Genomic DNA, 27,629 nt, shown 5'->3' with positions numbered 1-27,629 from the left:
ATTTTTTATCTTTTGTTCTTCCAAATGAAATTTGTTATAATTTTTTTCTAATTCAGTAAAGAAATTCTTGGTAGTTTGATAGGTATGGCACTGAATAAGTACATTAGTTTGGGCAGGATTATCATTTCTATTATGTTAGCTCATCTTATCCATGAGAAATTGATGTTTTTCCAATTAATTAGATCTAGTTTTAATTGTGTGGAAAGCATTTTGTAGTTGTGTTTATATAATTCCTGTGTTTTTTTGGTAAGTAGTTTCCTAAATATTTTACATTGTCTAGGGCAGTGGTTCTCAACCTTTCTAATACCGTGACCCCGCAATACAGTTCCTCATGTGGCGGTGACCCCAAACCAAAAAATTATTTTGGTGGCTACTTCAAAACTGTAATTTTGCTACAGTTATGATTCGGAATGTAAATACCAGGTATGCATTATATATTCTCATTGCTACAAATCAAACATAAATTAAACATAGTGATTAATCACAAAAACAATATTTAATTATATGTTGAGAAATATTAATCCAGCAGGAGGCAGCCTGAGCGCTGGGGCAGGAGGTAAGTCCTGCCTGGGGAGGGGGTCCGCAGAGGCTGCCTTCTTCTTCCTGTTGTCTCCCTCCAGCTCAACCTGAGGCTTCAGTTTGCTGGGATTACTCGGCTCCGTTATCTGCTCCAGGAGTTATCTGCTCCAGGACTCTTTCTTAACCCTTCCAGAGCCAGCGCCCAGGTGCTCCCTCTGGGTCTCTGTTTCAGTTCTGTCTCCGGGCAACAGGGTAAATCCATCGCCCTTCAGAGGGGGAGGGCTGCTGATAGGTAACTAATATTAGCACAATGTGTGGGCAGCAGGGTCCCTGTCCTTTCTGAGATCTTGCTATAAAGTACCGCTTACCGGATTTCTCAGAGGCTAAAGTCATTGGAAATATGTATTTTCTGATGGCTTTAGGCGACCCCTGTGTTTTGGTCCTTCGACTCCCACCACGGTCATGACCCACAGGTTGAGAACTGCTGGTCTAGGGTGTTTTAAAATGGAATTTGTCTTTCTAACTCTTGCTGCTGAGTTGTGTTGGAAGTATATAGAAATGCTAATGATTTGTGTGGGTTTATTTTGTATCCTGCAGCTTTGCTAAAGTTGTTGATTATTTCCACTAGCTTTTTAGTTGATCCTCTAGTATTCTTTAAGTAGACCATCATATCATCTGCACAGAGTAAGAGTTTAGTCTCTTTGCCTGTCTTAATCCCTTGAATTTCTTTTTCTTTTCTAATTGCTACTGCTAGTGTTTCTAGTACAATGTTAAATAATAGAGGTGATAATGGGCTTAACTCCTGATCTTAAATTGGGATGGCTTCTAACTTATCCCCATTACAGATGATACTTGCTGATGGTAAGATACATATATATATATATACATATATATATATATGTGTGTATATATGTATGTATGTATGTACATAAATATATACATAAATATGCATATATATAAACAGTATATATATATGCATATATATACTGTTTATTATTTTTAGGAAAGGCCCATCTATTTTTATATTTTCTAATGTTTTCAATAGAAATGAGTTTTGTATTTTGTCAAAGGCTTTTTCTGCATCTCTTGATAATCATGTGATCTCTGTTGGTTTGGTTGTTGATATGGTCAATTATGTGGATGGTTTTCCCTATATTAAACCATCCTTGCATTCCTGGTAAAATCCTACCTGATCATAGTGAATAATCCTGTAATCACTTGCTGGAGTCTTTTTGCTAGTATTCTATTTAAGATTTTTGCATCTATGTTCATTAAGGAGATTGGTCTATAGTTTTCTTTCTGTGTTTTTGGTCTGCCTAGCATTGGAATCAGTACCATATTTGTGTCATAAAAGGAATTTGGTAAAACTCCATCTTTGCTTATTTTGTCAAATATTTTATATTGTATTGGGATTAGTTTTCCTTTAAATGTTTGATAGAATTCACTTGTGAATTCATTTGGCTCTGGGGATTTTTTTTAGGGTGTTCTTTGATGGCTTGTTTTATTTCTTTTTCTGAGTGGGACTAAGTATTCTGTTTCCTCTTCTGTTAATGTAGGCAGTTTATACTTTTATAAATATTCATACATTTCACTTAGATTGCTGTATTCATTGGCATATAATTGGGCAAAATAGTTCTTAATAATGTAAGGGTTAAGATAGGGGTTTTGACAAAATAAGAGCAGCTTTTAATAATTTAAGTTTTAATGAGAATATAATAGAGTTGTAAATTAATGTTATCCATTTAAACTAGAAAAAAAGAAAACTTGTAGCAGCTTTTAACAATTAGCAATTTAGTTTAATTAAAATAGAGATAGTAAAGGAGGGAAAGATATAAAAGAGGAAAGAGAGGTTACTAATCTTATATCCTAGAAATATACCCAAAATTCCCAACACTTATCTGTCTTCTGAGGACAGCTTCTTCTTGCCTGGCAAACACCAGGCCTATCTAACCTACACTATCTATAAATTATTCACTAATTACCTAACTCCCTAAAATAATGGATAGCCACCACTCAATCACTCCTTCAATCAGTTTTTTATAGCTGCCCAACTGTCATTAGCCAACTAACTGCAGATCCTTGGTTATGTGACAGACCTCCTGCTCTCTAGAGATCCCAGAGGCAAAAAGCCCCTTAAAGGCTAAAGTCAAAAGCCCTCTCAGTAAGCTCAGGCCCGGCCTTTATATTCCAGCAACTAAACGCCAACCCACACTCCCAGCAGCCAACTTCCTTGCAACTCCTAGCCCTAATTGTCAGCAACTCTCTGACCAACTGTCAGCAACTGACAGCCTCCAACTGATGCTTGCTCAGCAGAGGGCTCCCTCGTTCCTATTTCCTGTCACTGTGGGCTGGTTAAATCCCTACACATCTCTATGGTAAGAGGACCTCCAGGTCCCCTGTTAAAGAAATTTAAAAATTCCTTTTTACAATAATTACCTTAATTTCCTGCCTTTTCATTTATGTTACTGTTAATTTGATTTTCTTCTTTCTTTTTTTTATTAGATTAATTAGTACTTTGTCTATTTTGCTTTTTCAAAGTACTAGCTCCTCATCTTATTTATTAATTCCATAGTTCTTTTAATTTCAATTTTATTTATTTCTCCTTTGATTTTTAGGATTTCCAATTTAATTTTTATTTGTGGGTTTTAAATTTGTTCTCTTTCTAGTTTTTTTTTTTTTAATTTGCATGCCCAATTCATTGACCTCTCTGATTTGTTGATATATCTACTCAGGGTTAAAAATTTTCCCCTGAGTACTGCTTTGGCTACATCCCATGATTTTGATGATTTCTCCTCAGTTTCATTCTCTTCAATGAAATTAATTGCTTCTGTGACTTGTTCTTTAACCAACCAATTTTGGAGAATCATATTATTTAATTTCCAATTAATTTTTTATTTTCCTCTCTGTGTAGTCTTACTTATAATTTTTATCACATTATGGTGGGAAAAGGTTGCACTTATTATTTCTGCTTTTTTTTGCATTTGTTTGCAATGTTTTTATGCCCTGGCACATGGTCAATCTTTGTATATGTACCATGTGCTACTGAAAAGGTATATTTCTTTTTGTTCTCATTTATTTTTCACCACATATTTATTAATTCTATTTTTTCTCAGATTTCATTCACATCTCTTACCTCTTATTTATGTTTTGGTTTGATTTATCTAAATCTGATAGAGAAAGGTTTTGGTCTCCCACTAGTATAGTTTTACTATCTATTTCCTCCTTTAGCTCCAAGAGTTTCGCCTTTAAAAATCAGATGCTTTACCATTTGTTGCTTACATGTTGAGTAATGCTGTTTCTTCATTGTCTATACTTCCTTTTATCAGAGTGTAATTACCTTCCCTAACTCTTTTGATCAGATATATTTTTACTTTGGCTTTGTCAGATATCATGATTGTGACTCCTGCCTTCTTTTTCTCAGTTGGTGCCCAATACATTTTGCTCCAGCCTCTTACCTTTACCTTGTGTGTGTCTGTCTGCTTCATGTGTGTTTCTTGTAGACAACATATGATAGGATTTTGGTTTCTAATCCACTCTGCTATTTGCTTCTGTCTTATGGGTGAGTTCTGTGACAGAGGCTGGCACTAAAGAAAAAGTGCCAGGCTGAAGAGTGTGTGAAACTGATCACCTTGACAGGGGAGGGGCCCCAAGGGATTGGAATTATGAGGAGGAGAAGATTCTGGCTGGAGGAGCTCTCTCAGTTGGGAGAAGCCGAAAAGAAAAGGTTGAAAAAGACTTTCTTCTGAGAGTTGCTCACTTTTTCCTGTCTGACTGGAAATCTTTTCCCCCAGCATTTCCCAATTGAAAAGACTATTGAAGAGTGAACCTGAGAAAGACATTTTAAATCTCTGTCTGACTTTACTTCAGCTCCTGTTGACCTGAGTCTGAAATGTGGCCAGGGGGCCAAACCCAGGGTGAATCAACCTGACTTTCTCTCAGGGGGCTCAGGCTGCCAAAGCCTGAGTTCCCCTCAAACTTAAGGAGGGAGGGGAAAGGGTTTAGAGACAAGGATGCCCTTTTCCCCACTTTCCTCTCCCATTCTTTCGCTGTTAGTTATTCCTTTGTATTATCCTGATTGAGTTGACATTAAAATAGTTACCTTTTCCCCAAGCTGTGAATCAAGTGTGAGTGAACAAATCAAGGGGAGACCCTTTGGTCTTGAATAGTGGAGGGGGGATAAGAGGGACAGAAGAATATGGGAGAGCAGCCTTAGCTAAGAAGGGGGGAAATCTTCAAACCCCCTCTCCTCTCTCTGAGCCAAACTTAAATATCAGCTGTCTCCCCTGAACCTTGCTTTGAGAAGGGAGGTTCTCTCATTCCCCCTCTCAATACTGAAAGACTGAACCCCTCAGTTACAACTAAACAACCCCTCGAATACAGTTCATCTCATTCACATTCAGAGTTATGATTACTATCTGTGTATTCCCCATCATTTCCTTCCCTAGTGCTGCCCTTTCTTCTTTCACTATTTCCTTCTACACCAGTGTTTTGCTTTTAATCTTTCTCCCTATTCCCCAACCTTGTTTTACTTCCCTTTCCATCCCCTCCCTTCTTATTCCCCTCTTATTTTTCTTTAATGTCTATTAAATGTCTCTCCTCCCCCCACCCCATCCCTTTCCCTCCCTTTTCATACTCCCTGCCCCACTCCTCACTTTAGTTTTTCCTTGTCAACTTCCCTGTAGGGAAAGATAGAATTCTATACCCCGGGGGGCAGCTGGGTAGCTCAGTAGACTGAGAGCTAGGCCTAAAGATGGGAGGTCCTAGGTTCAAATCTAGCCTTAGACACATCCCAGCTGTGTGACCCTGGGCAAGTCACTTTACCCCCATTGCCTAGTCCTTACCACTCTTCTGCCTTGGAGCCAATACACAGTATTGACTCCAAGACAGAAGGTAAGGGTTTAAAAAAAAAAAAAGGAATTCTATACCCCAGTAGATCTGTCTGCTTTTCCCTCTCAGAACTTATTCTGCTGTAAGGTTTTGTAAGGTTTAAGTATTACCTATTACCACTCTCTTCCTCTCCTTCTTATAATAGTATTTGTCTCCCCCTCCTCCCCCCCCCCCGGGCACCTCTTTATGTGGTATAATTTATCCTATTTTTCTTCTTTCTTCAAGTTTCTCTTGGTGCTCTCTTCTATTCCCCCCACCTTTTTTCATATATCATCCTAAACCACTTGGTACCCTCTGCCTAGGAATATTTCTTCTATCTAGTATGATAGTGAAAATAATTTTTGAGAGTTACAAATATCATTTTTCCATATAGGACTATAAATAATTTGACCTTTCTGAAGCCCTTTAAATTTTTTTCCCCCTCTTGCTTGTTTACCTTTTCATAAATGGGCAAGGGACATGAGCAGGCAATTTTCAGTTAAAGAAATCAAAACTATTAATAAGCACATGAAAAAGTGTTCTAAATCTCTTATAATCAGAGAGATACAAATCAAAACATCTCTGAGGTATCACCTCACACCTAGCAGATTGGCTAACATGACAGCAAAGGAAAGTAATGAATGCTGGAGGAGATGTGGCAAAGATGGGACATTAATGCATTGCTGGTGGAGTTGTGAATTAATCCAACCATTCTGGAGGGCAATTTGGAACTATGCCCAAAGGGCGATAAAAGACTGTCTGCTTTTTGATCCAGCCATAGCACTGCTGGGTTGGAAAATGAGGGGATGCCCTTCAATTGGGGAATGGCTGAGCAAATTGTGGTATATGTTGGTGATGGAATACTATTGTGCTCAAAAGAATAATAAAGTGGAGGAATTCCATGGGAACTGGAATGACCTCCAGGAATTGATGCAGAGTGAAAGGAGCAGAATCAGGAGAATATTATACACAGAGACCAATACACTGTGGTACAATTGAATGTAATGGACGTCTCCATTAGTGGCAATTCAGTGATCCTAAATAGCTTGGAGGGATCTAAACCACTATCCACATTCAGAGGAAAAACTGTGGGAGTAAAAACACAGAAGTAAAACAACTCTTGAATACATGGGTTGAGGGGATGTGGTTGGAGATGTCGACTCTAAATGAACATCCTAATGCAAACACCAACAACATGGACATGGGTTCGAATCAAGGACACATGTGATACCCAGTGGAATCGTGCTTGTCGGCTATGGGAGGGGTGGGGGGGGGGAGGAAAATAAAATGATCTTTGTTTCCAAGGAATAATGTTTGAAAACAACCAAATAAAATAATGTCTAAAAGGAAAAAAAAGAAAGAAAAACAACTGAATACATGGGTTGAGGGGATGTGTTTGGATATGTTGACTCTAAATGAACATTCTAATGCAAACACCAACAACATGGAAATGATCAAGGACACATGTAATACCCAGTGAAATTGCATGTCAGCTACAGGAAGGGTGGGGATAGGGAAGGGAGGGAAATAATGTGATTCTTGTAACCAAGGAATAGTGTTATAAATGGACTAAATAAATTAATTTAAATTTTATAAATGTTACTTTCAGGTATAACCAAAAATAAAATAAATAAAGACATTTATTTGTGTTAATTCCTGTGCCTTCCTCTACTTTTTAAGTGGACAAATTATAAACTAAAGTTTGCTTAAGACTGCCCAGGGGGAAATCAGTGGTTTCTGATTCATCACCCACTTCTGCACAGGTGGGTCCCAGACTCAAGTATAAGTGGAGTGTATACTTCTGGTGATTAAATCTAAAGATGGGCAGGAGAGATTTAGTCCCATCTTCACAGGTCAGACCAATGATTCTCAAATTGTCTCTCTTAAATCTCTAGGTCAGTTGTTTTTTCAATGAGATATTTTATGTTTCCTTGAATTTTGCCATTCTTTTGACTTTGCTTTATTAATTCTTGCTGTCTTGTGAGATCATTAGCTTCTACTTGTACCATTCTAATCTTTAAAGACTGCTTTTTCAGCCATGATCTTTTGATTTTCCTTGTTAGTTTGGTCTATCCTGCTTTTCATGGCTTCCAGCAGGTCAGTTCTGATGTCCAATTTCCTTATTACTTCATTTGATTTCTGTGCCTCTTTTTTGAAGTAGGAAATTTTGTGTTTTGTACTTTTTTTAAAATTACTTTCATTTCTTTTTGCCACTTTTCTTCTCACTTTTTTTCTATCTTTTTTTCCTTGGTTCTTGAACTCCATTTTGAGTTCCTCAAGAGCTTATGACCAATTTCCTTTTTTTTTAAAAAATGTTTGGATGTATTTGTTTGTTTGTCACTCTGCTGTTGTTATTTTTCTCCATAGAAATTATCCAAGGTCAGTGGCTTTTTCTGCTGCATCTTATTTCTTTTGGTACTTGTGAATTGTGGTTCCTGTGTGTTGGTGGTCATTGCCATCTTTGTTTTTTGTCTCTGTATTATCTTCCCTTCCCAGCCAGATGTCTGAGTGAGGAAGGTGGGCTGATCTTTGTGTAGAGAGCTTTAAAGTGTTTTGCCCTGATGGTATTTTTCCAGTCTCTGTGACATGTTGTGGGCAGCCCAGTTTTGCCCTATCTCCATGCCCAGGCTCTGCGCTCTTCATCTTTGGGTCCCAAATCTTGCTGCCAAGGCCTTTCACTTCCCTTAAGAGTAAATCTGTGGTGATTTCAGCCAACCTCCCCACTCCCAAGAATTTAGAGTTTGCCCATCTCTTGCTCTGACTGTGATGCAATAGGTGGAGGTAGGGAGCTTGCACTTTGGTCGGTGTAATTTTATCCCCTTAGAGTGTGCAAATGCCCAAACACTGCCTATCTTTAAGGCTGTACCCCATGGCAGAGCCCCTTCACTTGTCTGATTTTTGATCTTTATCTTTTTGAGTTGATTTGTATTGAATGGTTGTGAGGCGAGTTCCACAGTTCTTGCTACTCTGTGGCTATCTTAGCTCTACCCCTTATTATTGCTGCTTCTAATAATCATATTCATGGTTAATTTGTACAGTGGGTTTTTAAAAATATTCTGTTCTTTGTTTTCATTGGTTTGTGTAACTTCATATATATCTTTATATATTTCCTCGTATTCCTCATATGTGGCATTTTTTAAAGGCCGTAGCAGTTAATTACAGAGTTCTATTAGTGTGTGTTCTGCCATTTGCCAGTTCTTGGATACCCATAGATTGGTTGTTTTCTGGTTTTAACTATTTAAAATAAAGCAATTGTGAATATTTTTGTAAAGTTAGGTCCCCCCTCCCTTTTAATTGTATTTTGTGGTGAATTTTTTAAAGAATAAGAATGAGAATTGGAAAAGAAGAATGGAAAGGCATTATTGCGTTGTGATCTGCATTATTGGAGAGAACTTTTGAATCAATGAAATCATAAACCCACTTGAGATTTGAGTAATAGCACATTTTGTTGTGTCCTAGTTATGAGATCTAGTTGTGAGTTTAGTCTTAGTTGTGAGATCATTTGGTCAAAGGTTATATTCACTTTTATAATTCTTATGGTGTCTTGCTAAGTTGCTCTCTAAAAAAAGACTGTATCCTTCAAGTTCTGTCAATCATGTAATGTTTTCTTAGCAACACCAAATTTTGTCATTAACTGTTTTTTTTGTTTTCGTCCTTTATTAAACCTTACTTTCTGTCTTAGAATCTATACAAAGTATCTGCAAGGCAGAAGAGCACTAAGGTCTAGGGCAGACCTTTTGGGGATACCATGCTAGGCTCTCCCCAGACTGCATGCCTGTGCCCATTCCCATTGTGGTGTGCAATGCCTAACCCACAACTGTGTGCCCCACCCCCTGACTGTGCAGTACCTCACTCATCCCTGCATTTGGGGGCTGTTCTGGGGGAGCAGGGGTTGCCTACTTTGGTCCACAGCATTGGTGGAAGCCAGTTAGAGGGCCTGCCACAATTAGCCCCTGGGACTGCTGAGGGTGGCCTTGCTCAGCCCCTGGGATGGTGGAGGGAGTCTAGAATGTCCAATTAAATTTTAAATTTAGTTAAATTTAATGGTTGGGTACAGTTTATCTACCAAAATAGAGAGGAAACAATAAAGTAGAGAAATGTGAAAGAGGCTAGAGAAAATACCTATACTAGTCCTCAACCAGGAGAGCTGGTAGTGAGTAATCACATGGCCTCCTCCAAGATGGAACCTAGTCTCTTAGGAAACTAGGAAAGGAGTTAGCCTTTTCACTCACCCAACCAAGTAGTCCAGGAGTCAGAGTCTTAAGTTGATGTCAGGATCCATGCTGCAATGTCCAATAAGGTTCCTTCCAAGATTATCTCCAGGAGACATTCTTCGTGAGACTTAACTTCACCAGCCTCCCAGCTGAAGGATTTTGTGGCATTTATGGTGGTTTCCTATCCCCACCCATCTTCACAGAGGCCAATCACATTTTCCAAAATTGTTACACCTCTGAGTTCTCACCTTTGGATTCACATGTTTTTGAGTGTGTGAACTCTTAAAAGAATTCAAAAGTTTCTGGCTGTTTGAGTTATAAAAAAGGGTGGAGCTCTTCCAAGTATTTTGCTGGCTTCTTACCTCTAAAGGTGTTAACTCTCCTCCTAGGAGTAAGAGTTTATGGACCTCCCTTACTTTAGGGTTAAGTATGGGAGTATTTTTTTTTTTGGTGATTAATTCAAAAGTAGACAAAGGAGAGTTAATCCTGTCTTCAGGCACTTAAGTTATTGTTATTCCAAAGTGTTAACTCCAAGTAAGCAAAGAGAACAAAGGATTCCCATTTCACAAGCATAAATTCAGAATAGACAAAGAGAACCAAGAATTTCCTTTCACACCCACCCCCTGCATTCTGGGTTGGGGCCAGGCTCCTAGCTAGACTAACATGCCTGCAGAGAGGTTTCTGTGTGCCATCATGCCATAGCTTCACCCTCTTAGGTTGGGGGTGTAGTTGGTATTCGGTGATTTGTCCTGAGTTACACAGTTAGGAAGTATCTGAGGTCACATTTGAACCCCAAACCTCCCATCTCCAGGCCTGGCTCTCTCACCATTGAACCACCTAACTGCCCATTTATTGTTTTTGACAATTTGATGGACATAAAACAGTATTGCAAAGTTGTTTTCATTAGCATTTCTTTGATCATTAAACAGTTTGAATAATTTTTGAAGTGATTATTATTACTCATATCCTTTACACTCTTAACATCCTTTAAAGCCTAAGTAAGTTGTTGCCTTTGATAAGGCTCATGTAGCTCTTCATTTTGGATCTCTACAAGCAGTTTTCATGTAACAATTTTGCATGTTTTATTTATGTCTACAGATTTATCCCATTATTAATTCCTAATTGCTAAATAAATGCTATCCTTAAGAGTATAAGATCAACAATGAATCTTCACCATACTTTATATGCTTTTTATTCTTATAATACATAAACACTTCATAAGTATTTTTCATATTTCTCCAAATCTCTAAAATGTTTTACATACAATAGCTGTGTGATATAATTGTATATAAAGCACTGAATGTTTAAGTTTTCAAAAATTTAGTTCTTATCTTTTGGCTGTTTATCCATTGGAAAGTGGGTGCTGCTAATAAATATGTTAATTATCTAGTTTTGTCCTGAGACATTTAATATTGAAAAATTTTTGAAATATTTTTCTGAACCTTTAAAAAAATTTAGACATTGATTTTTGGTGAATAGTTTGCTATTTTGTAAAATAAAATACATATATTTTGTTTCCAAAAGTATTTTCTATTTGACAAATATTTTCCTGCATTTGGTTAGATTGTTTAGTTGCTTAAATTAGTTCATTATTTTTTCTTCTAGAGCTTCTCCTAGAATGATTTTAGTTTTTATCATTTATCATACCCTAGAAGATTTTATAGCCTTATTGGGAAAACAATATAGGAAAAAACAATTGTATTTTTTGAGCTTTATATTACTCCCTCTTAAACTTTCAGCATAGCCCTACGAGAAAGGTAACAAGGTATTACTTATGGCATTTTATAGATAAGACAACTCTTCAAAATATACAGCTAATGTAAGTGTTATTGACAGATCTATTCTTGTACACTTTTCACTATACCACATCACTTTTTAGCTTAGTATGTTTTTTTAGTAGGATAATAGTGTGATAATGTATTTTTAAAAATTAATATGCAGAGACCAAGCAACTGAAGAAGAGAGGAAGTTACTTTCATATCTTGGTAACAAGGTAACCTCACTGGTCTTCTGGTATCTAAACTCTCCTCTACCAACATGCAAATAGACATCATATTTATCTTTCTTAAATATCGATGTTTTTAGTGAACCATAACTCTTTACTTCATTGTGCTTTATACCTGGCTGAGTTTTATATGTTTCTTGTTTTTCTTAATTTAATAGAGGCGATTTGGTGACATGGTTCAGTAAATGTTTATTAAGCTCATAAATGCCAGGTTAGCAGCCAGGTGGCCCAGTGGATAGAGTATTGGCCTGGAGTCAGGAAGATCTGAGTTCAAATTTCTTCCCAGACACTTAATAACTATGTGACTGCTCTCAAGGCACTTTGCCCTGTTTGTTCAGAGAAAGAAATGGCAAACCAATCTAGTATCTTTGCCAAGAAGACCCCAAATGGGGACACAACTGAACAGAAACAAATTACTAGTTCTAGGGGAGCAGAGATGGTAGAAGAGAAATACAAGAGTGAAATAGAGGGACGGCTAAGTAGCGCAGTGAATAGAGTGCCAGGCCTGGAATTGGGAATACCTGTATTCAAATCTGTCAGATACTTCCTAGCTGTGTGATTGTAGCCCCCAGTAGTGAGAATAGGCCCTAATAAAATCAGAGCCATTAGCTAGCTAGAATCAGACATGTAGGCACCCCCCCCTCCCCAGCATGAAAACTTAATCAAATTATTTCCCAAATACTAGATGTTCCTCCAAGAAATCACTGGTACAAGAATCCTATGAGAAACTCTGTTAGATTGTTACCTGTGATTTATTATTCTATAGAAAACTGTTCAGAACCAGCGAGGTAATTTAAATCCATTATCTCCATCTTGTAAATAATTACTAACCATTGTCCCTCCAAAAGGCTTACCTAATCCCTTAGTCTATGCTATTTTCCCTATTATGTGTGGACCCCAAATCATTAAACTTTGCCACAGCTCAAGGAGACTGTCTGCGTGGTTCCCTGTCAGTACTGACCCTCCTATAATCCCAGACATTATCTTCCTCACCCTGGTGTGGGTGATCTGCGAACTGTTTTCAGAGCTGGATTCTGACATGTGACCTTGGGAAAGTCTTCTGTTTTAGCATTGATACTAAGAAAGAAGGTAAAGGTTTAAAAAAGAAAAAAAAAGCAAAATAGTCCCTTCACTTGAGTACTTTCCAGTCTAGCAATCTGGCCTGAATAGAAAATATGCTCATGTAGCTGTAGTTAAAGCTGCACTCAGGATTTTGAGACATGCTGTATATACATGTGTCAACTTTGAAAAATGTAGAATCACTAAAGTAGTCAGAAAGACCAAGTCTTTAATTAGGACAAGAGATAGTGCTTGAGATTTGGCTGCCACACAGAGTCAAGCACTTAATACCACACAGACCCAAAGCCCTGGGACTCTGGGAATAGTGTCTCTGGGAAAACATACCGCCAAAGATGATTTTCCAGGGAGCAATAGCACTTGGGGTCTTATATACATTTTGGGGAATTAAGGACAGTTAAGTTATAAGCAGGTTTGGGAAAGAGGCTATAGCCAGAGGCTGGGGTACCAGGGAGTGGCCTAAGATACAATGGCGATACTTCTGCAAAAGCTAAAATTAAATCTCAATAATAAAAATGTTATATTTTAGGAGATTTATTAATGATCATTAGAAATAAAAGAATAAAGAAGATATAAAGACCATGTGCCCATGGCTGATCAGCCAGTTCAAACACCCCCCTTACCACCACCAAGCTCGAGACCTGAAATAAAGAGGTGGGACCTTCCATGTCCCCGCCTAATATCCCCTATCTTGTAAAGATTAAAATTTAGGAATATGGGGAGACTGAGGCAGGTAGAAATTAGTTTCTCTCTGCAAGGAGTATTATATTTTTTAGAGGTTTATTAAAGGTTAAAGATTAAAGAATATACAAGTAAGAAACATGTGCCTAGGCCAGAGGCCTAGACAAAATAACCTCACATCACGCAAGAGATGCATCTGCTCCAAAATGGAAGTCCAAAAGAGCCCAAAAACCTTTGCCACCAGCTTAAATCCTTCCTCGATCTCGGCCCACCTCAGAATTCCCGTGAGATTACAAAGCATTTTGGGGAAGTGGAGCAAAGGCTTGTGGGGATTGTAGTCCTGTATTCGAGTCTACTTTTTACAATCTACAGGACGTGCATAATGACAGGAAGTCAGTAGGCTCCGGGGAAATGAAGTTTTTTTTTTTAGGGTAACAGATTTTCAATTATACATTTCTAAGAGAAAAGGGTACTTAATGTTTTGATTATGTCTCCTAATTCTACCTAAACTGAGATCATTAGGTACCTTAAGGTTATTGTTCAGTCCCAGACAAAGTCAGTTTGGAACTTCCCTTCAGGCAATTTCCCAAGGGATGGGAAAACCTGGGGGTTCCAAAAACACAATTGACACATTTCTTCCTTTGGCTAGATTGGAAACTGCAAAGGCAAAGACTTATATTTTCTCTCCTACCATCCATTTCCCCCTAGTAACTAGCATTGTATATACATATACAAGATATATACAGAACAGATAAAATAATATGGAGGGAAAGCACTAGCCAACACTTACAGGAGAGGTGGCAATGTTTAATGTAGAAAGTAGCACATTTAAGTCAACTAGGGATTCAGTGAAATCCTTTGATTGGCTTTTAAAGTCCTTTACAACCTTGTCCCAACTTATTTTTCTAACTTTGTTGTTAGAGGCAGCTGATGTTGTATTGGATTTAGAGTCTGAAAGTCTTGAGATCAAATGTGGCCTCAGAAACTAGCTATCCTGGGCAAGTCACTTAACCCTTTTGGTCTCAGTTTCTTCAAATGTAAAAGTAGAATAATGATTCCTACTTCTTAGGGTTGTTGTGAAAAACAAGGGAGATAATATTTGTAAAAGCATGTAGCCTGCTATCTGCCTAGCATGTAGTAGGTGCTACATATAAATGCTTTTTCCTTTTCCTTTTTTTCATACACTCAAAATTAGACTGGCCTTGTATTGTAACTGTTCCTCTACTAGGGCACTTGATCTCTAGTTTCCTGACTTTGCATTGGCTGTTCCCTATGCTTGATGTCAGAGATGTGCTGGAACTGGCTTTGATTGTTAAATTTTTGATGTAAACATTTACAGCTCAGAAATGGGCAAATATTACAAGTTAGGGCTTAACTTGTTTCTTTGATTGTCTAGAATTAAAGAAAACAACAGCGAGCATATTAATTATCAGATTGATTTTTTAAATGTGATTTTTGGACCACAGGTTATTAAACATTAAGCAGTATGCCTTTGCATGAAATGCATTCCTTCCTTACTTGAGCCTCTTAGGATCCCTTTGTTTCTATCAAAACTTAGTTGCTAGTGCTCCTCCTCTTATTAGCTTGTATTTATTTTGCTTATATTTTTATATACTGTATGTATGTTGTATCCTTGATAGAATATCAACTCCTTTTTTCTTTGTAATCCCAGAATTCAATACAATGCTTAATCAATTTAAATGCCTAATCAATGCTTATTCATTCCTTAATAGTCTGAGTTAAATAGGAGTGATCCAAAAAAAGTAGGTGTGATGTCATTGAAGAATAATTAAGAAAGCCAATTTCACTTGACTATAGTGAGTATGAAAGGGTAAGACTGGTAAGAAGACCAGGAAGGCAGGTTGGTGCTGTAAAAATAAACTCGAACTCTGGACTTCAATCCCCACAAGCCCTTGCTCCACTTTCCCAAAATGCTTTGTAATCTCACTGAATTCTCAGGTGGGCCCAGATCGAGAAGGGATTTAACCTGTTTGCAAAGGCTTTTGTGGTCTCTTTTGGACTTCCATTTTGGAGCAGTCGTGGCTCTTTCCATAATGTAAGTGAGGTCTTTTCTAGGCCTCTCTGGCCTAGGCACGTGTTTCTTATTCTGTATTTTCTTTAATCCTTAATCTTCAACAAACCTCTAAAATTTCCATAATGCAGAGAGGCCTAGACAAGACCTCACCTACATTATGGAAAGAGCCACGTCTGCTCCAAAATGGAAGTCCAAAAGAGACCACAAAAGCCTTTGCAATCAGGTTAAATCCCTTCTCGATCTGGGCCCACCTGAGAATTCAGTGAGATTACAAAGCATTTTGGGGAAGTGGAGCAAGGGCTTGAAGTCCAGAGTTCGAGTCTATTTTTACATTCCCCTGTTTGATCGTTTGAAAAAAAATAATTTTTTTTCCAAAGGATCATGAAAACATAATAAATTTAAAGATTACAATAATTTGAGGATAAGAGGGAAAAAAAGAATAAAACCAATAATTGCTGAATGCATTGACAAAAAGCCAGTTAGGGTGCAGTCCCCTTTGGCATGAAAGTATACATACAAATAAATGTTCAATCAACCACACCCAAAGTTCAATTTTTGTGCAGCTGGCTGGTTTGGAGGCTTCTTCATGGTATCTTCTCCAACAGTTCAGTTCTGGATTCAGAGAGGTAGCATCTTCTTTACCTAAAATTCTTCTCAAAAGGAATTTAAACTTTGCAATTTAAATAATGATATTTTTTACAGTGCCCAATTGTGAAGGAATTTATATTTAATCATAGAGGTAGGGAGTCCTGAAATTTAATAGCTGGGGAAATGATGTAGTCATATTTGTCATTTAGATTGGTAGCTGTGTGGAGGATCATTTAGAATGTGAAGAGACTGGACAACAGAGATCATTTTGATGGCTAATACTGTAATCTAAGCAAGAGATCATGAGGGCCTCAACTGGGGTAGTGGCTGTGTGAGTGGAGAGAAGCGTGGGGAAAAGTTCTCTATTATTTAGATACAAACCTGTCAGAAACAATTTTTACTAATTTAGATCAAACAAATCCTTAGCATTTCTGCTTAGAGGGAAGAGGCACCAAAGACTTAACAGTTATGCTGTGACTTGGAATATTTCTCCAACCCAAGCCATTTTGGAATTATGGTTTATAATATCCCAAACAATAGACAAGATTCTATAGTCAAGATTGATCAAGGATTCAGTGTAGGTAACAGATAATTCAGTTAACAGTTTGCTTAATCCAAACAGAACAATAATTACTTAACTTTCAGTAGATCCTAGAAAATCATTTTTCTAAAATCATTCAATCTCCTTTTTACCACTCATTCCTTTTAATGATTGTTCCTTTCTACCAGGTCAAAAGTGAATTCATGGAGTAGGTAAAAGGCTCAGTGTCTAGAGAGCTAAGCCTAGAGACTGGGGGTCCTGAGTTTAAATGTGGCTTCAGACACTTCCTGGTATGTGACCCTGAACAAGTCACTTATTTCCAGTTACCTAGCTTTTACCTTTCTTCCATTCTGGAACTAATACTTAGTATTGATTTTAATACAGAATATTAGAGTTTTAAAAAAAATTAAATGACAAATTTTTTTAAAAGTGAATCTAGGAAATGCTTCTTTTAACTAATTATTACTTTAATCTCTTTAGGGAGGAGTCTTTCCTGTGTTACTCTGGGTAGTGGGGCTTATGATGGGTTAGAAAATAGTTGGATCTTTAATAAAAAAGAGGTTAAAAGGTTTTAGCAGTGTGCTTTGTTTTGAAATTAAATATTAAATTGAATAGTTAAAGACTGATAGACTCTTGTTATTATTAGTAATAATATGCTAGAAATAATAGTGTTAATAATAAAACTCCTTATGGCAGAGACCAGCAAGCTTATTTTTAAAAATAGTTTGATAATAGTATTTGTTACCTTAAGGATCTGTGACCTCATCAGTGTTGGTATTTACTTCACTGATGTAGATGACATCTTCCCTAAACTTTTTGGTTGGTCTCTGTAAATTGCTATCGTCTAAAAAAAAAAGTCATCACTTCCAAGTCAGGCTCTTGGTGATGAACCTTTTCAAATTTAGCTTGGCTGTTTCTTAGACCACAGACATATAATTCACACTCGAGCCTTTCAGGCACGGCCAGGGTTTGTAATCTGTTGGCATAGCTTTGAGATAAGAACTCTATTGATTAATTAGTGCTTGCTCAACATTAATTGAGTGCTTGCAGTTCCTAGCACTATTTTATATCCTTTGTGAAATATTGCATTAACTTAACTTGTATCCAGGAATACTGGAGGTATCTTTTATGGCCCCTTTACTGTAGCAGATTGATCATGCATTGCTACTTCATTTACAATGAACTGACTATCAAGTTTTAAACAAGACTATTAGAACTTACACTGTTTTGAAAATAGGTTTCTATTTGTGCTTTTGAATATAGCATAACGAACTAGAATTCTGGTTGGGTCTTTCAACATAGAGGGGAGAAAACAACTTTCTCACAGCAGTATAGAAGTTAACACTAAAATAATCATTTCCTTAAATTTTATTTCTGTGAGTGTTTTTGCATAATGACCCTGTGGGGAGTGGTAAACTCATAAGAAAAAGGCGAGTAAAGAACATGACTAATATGTTTTTTTAATCTTTTATTGAACATGGTTAGAGAATGTTAAACAATAGAGAATGTTAATATTTTCTTCCTGCAAGGATTTATTAATTTGATTTACAATATTTTTACACTAGCATGGGTGGATACAATCTGGGAATTGGATTTCATGGAGACCGAACCTTTGGATCCCATCATAGAAGCACAGATCACAGAGGATGGACTATATGCATTCACTGAACTCTATGAGAGCCTTTTTCCTTTTGCTACTCCAGAACATGGAACCACAGAGGTAAAAAAAAAACATGCTGACCATTTTTAGGTTTCAATTAAAAATAGCTGTTTTGTTAAAAATATAATACTTCGGATATAGCATGAGTAGTACGGTAGTTGTATGAAGGATATGTAAACTCTGGGAGGGCAGCCATTGGGTGTGAATTCCATGTGAACTTTACATTTTTTCCTGTGATTTCTTTGCACCATGCTCTGCTCTTCAAAGAACTCAAAGCAATAACAATTCTTCAAACTACATCAATAAAATAAATAATGTGAAAAGAGCACAAGACTTGAAAGAAATATGTAATAATTTCATCTTACTTGGGGCACATAATTTAACCTTTCTTGGATTGTTTGTCACCTTTAAAATGAAGAGATTGAACTAGAGCAGTGTTCTTAATTTTTTTTGTGTAACAAATTCCTTTGGCTGTCTTGTGTAACTATGGACCCCTTCTCAAAATAATGTTTTTTAAAACATATGAGATAAAATACATAAAATTACAAAGGAAACCAGTTATTTTAAAATATGATAATGAAAATATTTTTAAAATGCATTCACAAATCCTAGGTTAAGAATCCTTGGTTATCTCTAACCTTTAAAAAAAAAAGAAATCTAAGTCCAAACGGCAAAATATTTTTTCATTCTTCACTTTAGGAAAATCCAGCTCTCTAAACAGGCAAATGATTATTTTCTTTACTGACTATTTCACCTAGCAACTTCAAAAAAACCCAAACAGGTTACTCAAATATTCATAGATACTGATTTATGTTACTTAAGGGAATATGTTAGATAAAAAAAAAAAAACCAGGATAGAGAAAGTGTTGGAACCATTGCAAATTGCAGATTAATCAGAAATGAAAATAAGATGCCTTTAAAATATTTGATTTATACACATAGCTTTTCAGAAACAAAACTCTTAAGTAAAATTAGTACAAAAAAACTTTGTGCCAACTCAGTTCACTGCTACTTACTTAATTCTGTAAGGAAGCAAGAAGGTCCAGTTATAATTCTTTTGATCCCTTGAATTTCAAAGGGGTTCAACTTGGTTACTTCTTGGTCATCTGGGGACAAAATGGTAGAAATAATTACGTGTGTGTGTGTGTGTGTGTGTGTGTGTGTGTGTGTGTGACCCCTCCTTTCATTTGGTATGTTAAAATGGTTAGGTTTTCAGAGTCAGTAACTAGGATGGGTAAAAGCCTTTATATAAGGATAGTAGTTTTAGTTATCTGTTGGTCACTTGCTGAGACTAGATTGGCTAGTCCCTACTTCTGTAAAATAGCAAATTTCCCAAAAGACATCATAGTTCATGTGAAATTAAAATATTTCCTCTAATTCTTGACTTTTACTTCTTTTTTTAAAGAGTATTTGGACCATCTTTAAAGAGAACAATATTTCTCACAATGCACTTGTGGCCCTTTTCTATCACTTTGTTGAAATTGTCCATAAGAAAAATGCCACCGTGCAAAATCGAGAATATGGTCTGCATGCTGCTGGGCTTTACTTTTTATTGCTTGAAATCCCAGGTAAGTGAATGTAATATAATCAATCAGTGTTTTTCTGCCTTTTTTTCCCCCTTACAATCCTAGTGTTCTTTGTTTTCTTAATTACTCATTTGAAAATAAAGAATTTCCTTCCTTCCTTTTTTCCTTCCTCCCTCCCTCCCTCCCTCCATCCTTCCTTCCTTTTTTCCTTCCTCCCTCCCTCCATCCATCCTTCCTTCCTTTTTTCCCTCCTTCTTCCCTCTCTCCTTCTTCTGCAGGGGATGCTCTGTTTCTTTCTTGGGTCCCTTCACCCCTCCCCACCCATTCTGGTTTACCCTGCTCCTAGGGGATCACTGTTCAGTAATATAATTGGGCATATGTCAAGAATGATTAAATCTTAACCTGCATTACTCTTATTATGAACAGGTAGTATAGCGAATCAAGTGTTCCATCCAGTGATGTTTGACAAATGCCTTCAGATTCTGAAAAAGAGCTGGCCTCAAGAATCTAACTTGAGTAGGAAAAGAAAAAAAGAATGTTCCAAGAGTTCTCATGGTGATTCCAGAGGTAATAGAAAGAGAGGAAAACCCCCTAGAAAAGAAGATTTTGAGGTAAGAAGAAAATTAAGAAGATGATAATAATTGTAGGATTTTGAGATTCATTTTGGCTTAGAGTTCCATAATTGATATCATAGTCATCATCTAAAATCTTAAAATTTTAGGTCAGGTACATTCAGGTGTAATAAGGCTACTCTTATATCAATTTTATTTAGTTGTGTACATATTATATCCTCCCTGAACCCCACACAAGAGAATGTGAACTCCTTGAGGATAGTGACTAATTTTTTTGTTTTTATGTCTATCCCCAGTATTTAGCATCCTGTTTTGTTAGTACTTTACTTACAGAATGCTTATAGAATTGAATAGTCAAAATAGTAAACTAAACAAAACATAGACCTGCATGTTTCAACAAGAAAGTCCCATAGCACTTGAATACCATCAAGCCCTCTGGCCCTAGATATGAGGATGGTCACTGTCAAAGCTCAGACTGGGAATCCAGAAAACAATCCGTAATGGTTCTGAAAGTTGGTAGCACAATGAACTGAACTGTCTCCGAGGGTTTTGAAGAAAACAGTATCGGAAGATATGAACAGGCCTGAAACTTGCCATTACTCTGAGCACAGAAACAAGTGAAAGCTAGTGGCAGGGTCCAGAGATAATAAAGGTCAGGATCATTCAGGTCTCTAGAATAGTGAAAAAGGTCATTGAAGAATTAGAAAACAAAACAAAATCCCCTCCTAGATGAAACTGTATAAGGGAGTGTCAAAAGAGACACAGACTAGCAGGTCACTTGAAGAAAACTAACATTAACTAAAAAAATCAAGCTATAATAGATTGGTGGTTTCATATACTATCTTTCTGTTCTTTGCATATGGAAATGATTGTGACAAAGTTTGTCAAGTACAATTAACAAAAAATCAAAATTATTTTTTTTAATTTCCTAAAAAGAAAGGCACTCTTAATAATGAAATATATCAACTACTATTCTTTCTTTACTGGACTTTTCTTGTTAGTCCATTGGGATAAAGTAGTTTACCTCAGGAAAAAAGTGACAACCCTTTTCTTTCTTATGCCAGATGGATGAAATCTTAGAAGAAGAGGATGATGAAGATGATATTTGTTTTTCTTCACGTGACCTTTCTCAAATTCGGGATGCCATCTTTTTCCTTCTGAAGAATCTGTTAAGATTTTTCCCCAAGTTCCCCCTTAAAGAAAAGCCACAGTGTGTGCAGAATTGTATACAGGTAACTGAAGGGAGTAGGAAGCATAAGTATGTCATCCTTCACTAAATTGGCTTTTTAACAACTTGACCAAGGTAAACAGTCATACATTAAACCTTTCCTTGATATCTGTTTTTAGATCTTAGTTGGATTAACTAGTTTTGAACCAGTTCTTCATGGATTTCACACTTTAGAAGCCAGGTGAGCCTTTTAAATCTCTGCCCTTTAAAATGGTAATTTTTAAATCTGTATTCTAGTTAGCATATGTAATTAGTTTAAATATGGTTTGTGGGAGTAGGAGATAAGTCTTAATGCTATTTATATAATCATATCTACTAGCTAATGCTACTTTTTTTTTTTTATAGAAACATTAACCAAGCAAAATACATACCAGAATTGGCCTATCATGGGTTGCGTTTGCTGTGTTCCTCAATTCATGGGGAAGGGGATAAGGTAAAGGAAATCAGAATCTAATTTATTAACTTTAACTAAAAAGAAATAAGGAAACTCCTGGAAATATTCTCTTATTATTTATCCACATCAATCTTATTCTACTCTACTGTTTCCTTCTGTTGTGCTTTGTGGAACCCCTGTTCTGGTGCTAACAAACTGCCCTTCCTATTAAACTTGTGTTCTCACCTTAGAAATAACTTGGTACCTCTTTTGTATTTAATTCTCTAAGTACATACTGTTTTCCCTAATAGAATATAAACTTCTTGAGGTCAGAAACTGGGGTCTTTTTTTTGTCTTTGCATCTTCAGTGGCCATTACACTTAATGCTATACTGTGGGTGCTTAATAAATGTTTATTGAATTGAATTTTCAAAAGCATTGATTTAATGTGGAGATATTTTAACATAACATAAATTTAAAAGGTCTTTCTTGATCTTTTGTTCAGTGCTGGGTCAATGGCATATCATTTGGTAGCTACAGCAACTTATTTTTCAATTACAGAGGCAGATCTCTAGTTCAAGTGGGAACTACACAGGAGAAGCAAATGAGCTCCTAGACAACAAAGACATGCTTTTATAGAAGTATTTGTTGACACGTTACAAAGGAAAGAATAGATAGTCACACAGTTCCCAAGGTTTCCGTGACAATTTAGTACTTTTACTTGTATGCGCTCAGTTGATCAGTAACAGAAATAATCATCAAGCTATTTTATTTTCCTAGCTGTGCACCTATTACTAAACCTGGTATGTACAAATGCTAATTAGTTAGGGTGTTCCCCACATAATGCCTTATGGGAAACATCTGGTGATGTTGGGTCCTGCCTGATTTTTGCCAAGAAAATATTGTTATAAACATTAGTCCTTTCTTGACTATTCAGGCATTATAAGAAAACAAGAAACTTATATAACTTATGCTTTAAAGTGTTGTTTTGCTTGCATCTGATATCAATACATCTAAGGTATGTTCTGCATTCAATATTGTTTACTTTCCTCTTTTGGCTTTTCTTGATACCATTCTCCCCTGGTTCATGTGCTACTATTTAACCTTCTCAATTTCCTTGGCTGGGTCATCAACCAGCTCCTTCCCTGAATGTGGGTGTTCCCCAAGGTTCTGTGCCAGGCCCTCTTCTCTTTACCCCTCTATACTTTCCCTCAGTGACCTCATCCAGCTTCCACTGGTTTGACTCTCATTTCCATACTGATAACTCCTAACCCCAGTATTTCTTTTCCTTTGAGCTTCTAGCCACAAGTGCCTTCCCTCCCAAACTACATTATATTTACTTTTTATATATTTATATTTATATTTATGCTCTGCTGTACATAGTTTTATATGTACTTGTCATTTCTCCTATTATAAGCTCTTTTTGAATAGGGATTGTTTAATTCTTCATATTGGAAATCTATAGTGCTTAGCCCAGAGCTTGGCCCCAAGTTAACATCTAATTCTCAATTGACTGATTATTTACAATATAGTACCTTGAATCCCTTTTCCCCTTTCACAGTCCTTAAAAAATATAAATATGAAAATATGTCTTTTTAGGTTCATTGTTTAGTTTTTTGTATTTTGTACCTGAGGTTACTGACAACATTCTTTTATATTTTTAATTTTAGTGTTCTTATAATAACAGGTCTTTAATTCAGGGTAAGGAGATTATAATCAAGAAAACTACACAGAGCCGGAGCATTGGGATTAGAATCTGGGAAGCCACGCAGAGCTACAGCACTGGGACTTCCTGTATCAACAACATTCTAATAATAATAATTCATTTATGTACTGATTTTATATATTTGCAAATGACTTAATAATAAATCTGTGCAGTAACTAGTGCAACTATTTTCCTCATTTTTCAGATGAGTTAACAAACATTCTGAATAGTTAAGTGACTTGCCCATGGTCACATAGACTTTAAGTATATCTATTAGATGGAATTCAATCCTATATTTCCTTACTTCCAAATTCTGTGCTCAATCTGCCATTCTACATTGCCTTTCAACTCCATGCCATTTATAAATGTTTGTCCTTATTCTTCCTTGGATCTGTCAGATTCCTTGGATGTGTGCTGTATATGTGGGTGGGAAGGAAGACTAGAAAGACACCATTACTTACTAACTGTAAGCAATTCTTTTATGTCTTACTAGTCACATTTTTGCACGTCTAGATCCTGAAGATGATCAGAGAAATATTTCTTATGTTAATTTAATAAAAAAATCCCGCATGAACCCAACTATATATTATTCCACAATTCCACTGCTTTTCAATATAGTCAAGTAGGCATCTTTATTAAAGCATTTGAATTTCAAATCCTATGTATTGTCCTTTTTTAGGTCATTGCTTGGCTCTTCCATCGATTGCTAAATGTGATACTCATGTATGAAGCAGGAGAGGGATCCCACCGTGCACCCCTTAGTATCACTGCACAAGTTATCAATGCCAGAAATTATGCAATCCAGTTTATCAGGTAAAGTACAGACTGTTGGCTCTTTTCTCTCCTTTTTGCTTTGTCTTAACATCTCTGGGATCTTTGAACTGATTTCTGTTACCTACTAAGTTTTGATTTTTTAAAAAATATTGCATTGATGTCCTTTTACATTGTTCTCATTTCCCAGTGTCTTACCTCTCCTTCCTCCTTCCCATAGGATTCTTGTGTGAGTGTTATGAAGCACTCATTTTTATTACTTCTTGCTACACAAAAATGTTCTTTTATATTTATATTTTATAATTTTTCATAATCATGAAGTTAAAGAAAACAAATTCATCAGGTCTGACAACATATACCCCCGTTCTACATACTGAGCCCACCATGTCCCTGCTGAATTGGTGAGGCATCTTTTACTTTTTATTTTTATTTTTTTAATGTATTTATTTAGAATATTTTTCCATGGTTACATGATTCATGTTCTGACCCTTCCTTCTTCCCTCCCCACTCCCAGAGCTGACAAGTAATTCTACTGGGTTATACAATAGTATCATTATTCAAAACCTATTTCCATATTATTCATATTTGCAACAGAGTGATCACTTAAAGCCAAAATCCCCAATCATATACCCATTGAACCACGTGATCAATCATATGTTTTTTTCTTCTATGTTTCTACTCCCACAGTTGTTTCTCTGGATGTGGATAGTGTTGTTTCTCATAAGTCTCTCAGAATTGTCCTGGGTCATTGCATTACTACTAGTAGAAAAGTCTGTTACATTTCATTGTGCCATAGTGTATCAGTCTCTGTGTACAATGTCTCCTGGTTCTGCTCCTTTAACTCTGCATCAATTCCTGGAAGTCATTACATTTCATATGGAAGTATTCCAGTTCATTATTCCTTTCAGCATAATAGTATTCCATCACCATCAGATACAACTTGTTCAACCATTACGCAATCAAAGGGCATCCCCTCATTTTCCAATTTTTTGCCACCACAAAGAGCACGTCTTTTTCCTTATTATTTCTTTGGGGTACAAACCCAGGAGTGGTGTGGCTGGATCAAAGGGCAGGCAGTCTTTTAAAGCCCTTTGGGGATTAATCCTAATTGATGGTTGTTCAATTCACATCTCCACCAGCAAGCATTAGCATCGCAATTTTGCCACAGTCCCTCCAACATTTATTATTTTCCTTTACTGTCATATTGGTCTGCTTGCTGTGAGGTGGTATTTCAGAGTTGTTTTAATTTGCATTTCTTTAATTATGAGAGAATTAGGACTCTTTTCATGTGCTTATTGATAGTTTTGATTTCTTTATCTGAAAATTGCAGTGAGGCATCTTTTATTTTAAACTCTCCAGGAATCATGAATGATCGATCACTTTATTGTTCATAGTTCTGAAGTATTTCATTAGTTATTTCCTTTATATTATTGTGGTTATTCTGTAAATTATTTCCCTGGTTCATTTATTTTACTCTGTAGCATTCTTTTAAGTTTATATGAATTCTTTACATTTGTCATTTTTTTTAGTACATTAATATTTTGTCACTTAAACCATGATTTCTTCAGCTCTTCTGTAGTCATTGGGTAACCACTTCTATGTCTTTACTAGTACAAAAAGTACTGATATAAATGTTTCTGTATAGGTGGGACCTCTTCCTCTGTCTTTGATCTATTTTAGTATTTTTCTTAGCAGTAGTATTGGTAGGACAATGGATATGACATACAAAATGTTAAATTTTTTCTTCTGATTTTATCTAGGGAAATCAAAATGAAATATTTCGGAGAGAGGCAGGTTCTCAAGTTTGTGTCCTATCTCTGACCATTGAATTAGGGCAAATTGATGCTTTGGTGGGCACTTGAGAGGGCAGATCAATACCTTCAGCTTGATATTATTTAGCCATTTTCACAATGTTTAATCAGTGTTTTTTATCCTTACATCTCATGTATCTCTTCCCGTTTTGAACCTTTCCATGTGACCAAAAAAAAAATAATAATCAAAAACAGTCAACACGGAACCTTATGTAACAGGGTATTCTGTATTCTGTCCCAGAAGTCTTCCATTTCTCAGCTTGGGGGAGAAGGTATGCTTCTAAATTTCTTCTTCAGAACCTTCATTTTTTTTCTATTACTCAGCCTTCAGCTTTCTTTTAGTGATATTTACATTTACAATCTTGTATATGTTATTTATGTTCTTTTGGTGTTGTGAATTTTGCTCTTCCTCAAATCATAAAAATCTTCTTAAGTTTCTCTGAAGCACTTATATTATTTCTTTCTACATAGGAATATTCCTTTATACTTGTATTCCATAGTTTTGTTTTGTTTTTTTGGCTATTCTCCATTTGGTGGATATCTACTTTATTTCTAATCCTTTACTCTCCCAAAGAGTGCTATTATCAGTGTTCTCGTACAGATGAGACCTTTGCTTCTATTTAGCATTGTAATGTAAAATTGCCCTGTTACTATTTCTCCACTCTAGATAATAATTGGCTTCCTATTGAATTGCTAGGGCTTTTCTATTTGGCATATTTAGGAATTCAAGTATTTGAATATCTGTAAATGTTGGTTATCTAATCTAATCAATTTTCAAAGAACAGGACTAACTAATGATCACTTATTCTGAAGACCATAACTCAAATGAATCATAGAGTGTAACAGAGGACTGTTTCCTCAGTACCTACTTTCTATCTGCCACATTTTTTCTTCTTTCTAGCTATTAACTTTCTCTTTCCTCCCATTATTTGTCACTTTCTCTCCCCTTTCTTTCCTTTGTCCTGATCTTTTTTCCCTTCCCCTTTTCTGTTGGTCATCTCTCTTTCCTGTTCCTTATCCTGTTTTCTCTTTCCTGTCCTGAATTTCTGAAGGAAAATCTTGATCATAATATAAAAGTGAAGAGCACTGAATGCTTTTATTTTTCTTAGGAAAACACGAAAAATGCTTTTTATTTATATGTGACCTTTTTGGCCTTTCATTTAACTTAAAATTTTTAAAAATAGAATGTCATTTATAGATTTCTTTATTCACCTTTTTGAATTGTTATAATAGGTAGATATAAGAGGAAGGGGGGAGAGAGAGAGAATGACTAGGAAGAGACATTCCAAGTATATTAAATTGATCTGACTACAGTTCATTCTTTTTTCCCTCCACAGTTGAGTCTTATAATAAAGCTGAGTATAATTTATAATTACTATTATCTTTAAATGCATTTAAACACTCCTTTGCGCATGTGTATATATGCATGTCTGTATACACATATATATTGCATATGCA

General features: G+C 36.2%; 1 protein-coding gene across 5 annotated transcripts in view; it reads left to right on the top strand.

Moving 5' to 3' along the window:
- The window catches only part of NCAPD3 (non-SMC condensin II complex subunit D3), a 114,141-nt gene that overhangs the window by 6,185 nt on the left and 80,327 nt on the right, over positions 1-27,629 (top strand). For all 5 annotated transcript variants that reach the window (XM_016421837.2, XM_007495167.3, XM_007495166.3 and 2 more), the window contains exons 2-8: positions 18,092-18,246; positions 19,592-19,754; positions 20,139-20,323; positions 21,349-21,516; positions 21,632-21,693; positions 21,858-21,945; positions 24,269-24,402. In XM_016421837.2, coding sequence (XP_016277323.2) covers positions 18,124-18,246; positions 19,592-19,754; positions 20,139-20,323; positions 21,349-21,516; positions 21,632-21,693; positions 21,858-21,945; positions 24,269-24,402 — 923 coding nt within the window. In that variant the 5' untranslated portion in view covers positions 18,092-18,123. The remainder of the gene's footprint in view (positions 1-18,091; positions 18,247-19,591; positions 19,755-20,138; positions 20,324-21,348; positions 21,517-21,631; positions 21,694-21,857; positions 21,946-24,268; positions 24,403-27,629) is intronic.

The sequence above is a fragment of the Monodelphis domestica genome, chromosome 4 (assembly GCF_027887165.1).
Source record: "Monodelphis domestica isolate mMonDom1 chromosome 4, mMonDom1.pri, whole genome shotgun sequence".
Taxonomy (NCBI): domain Eukaryota; kingdom Metazoa; phylum Chordata; class Mammalia; order Didelphimorphia; family Didelphidae; genus Monodelphis; species Monodelphis domestica.
Note: the sequence above shows the minus strand (reverse complement) of the source record. Positions and strands in the feature narration are given on the sequence as shown.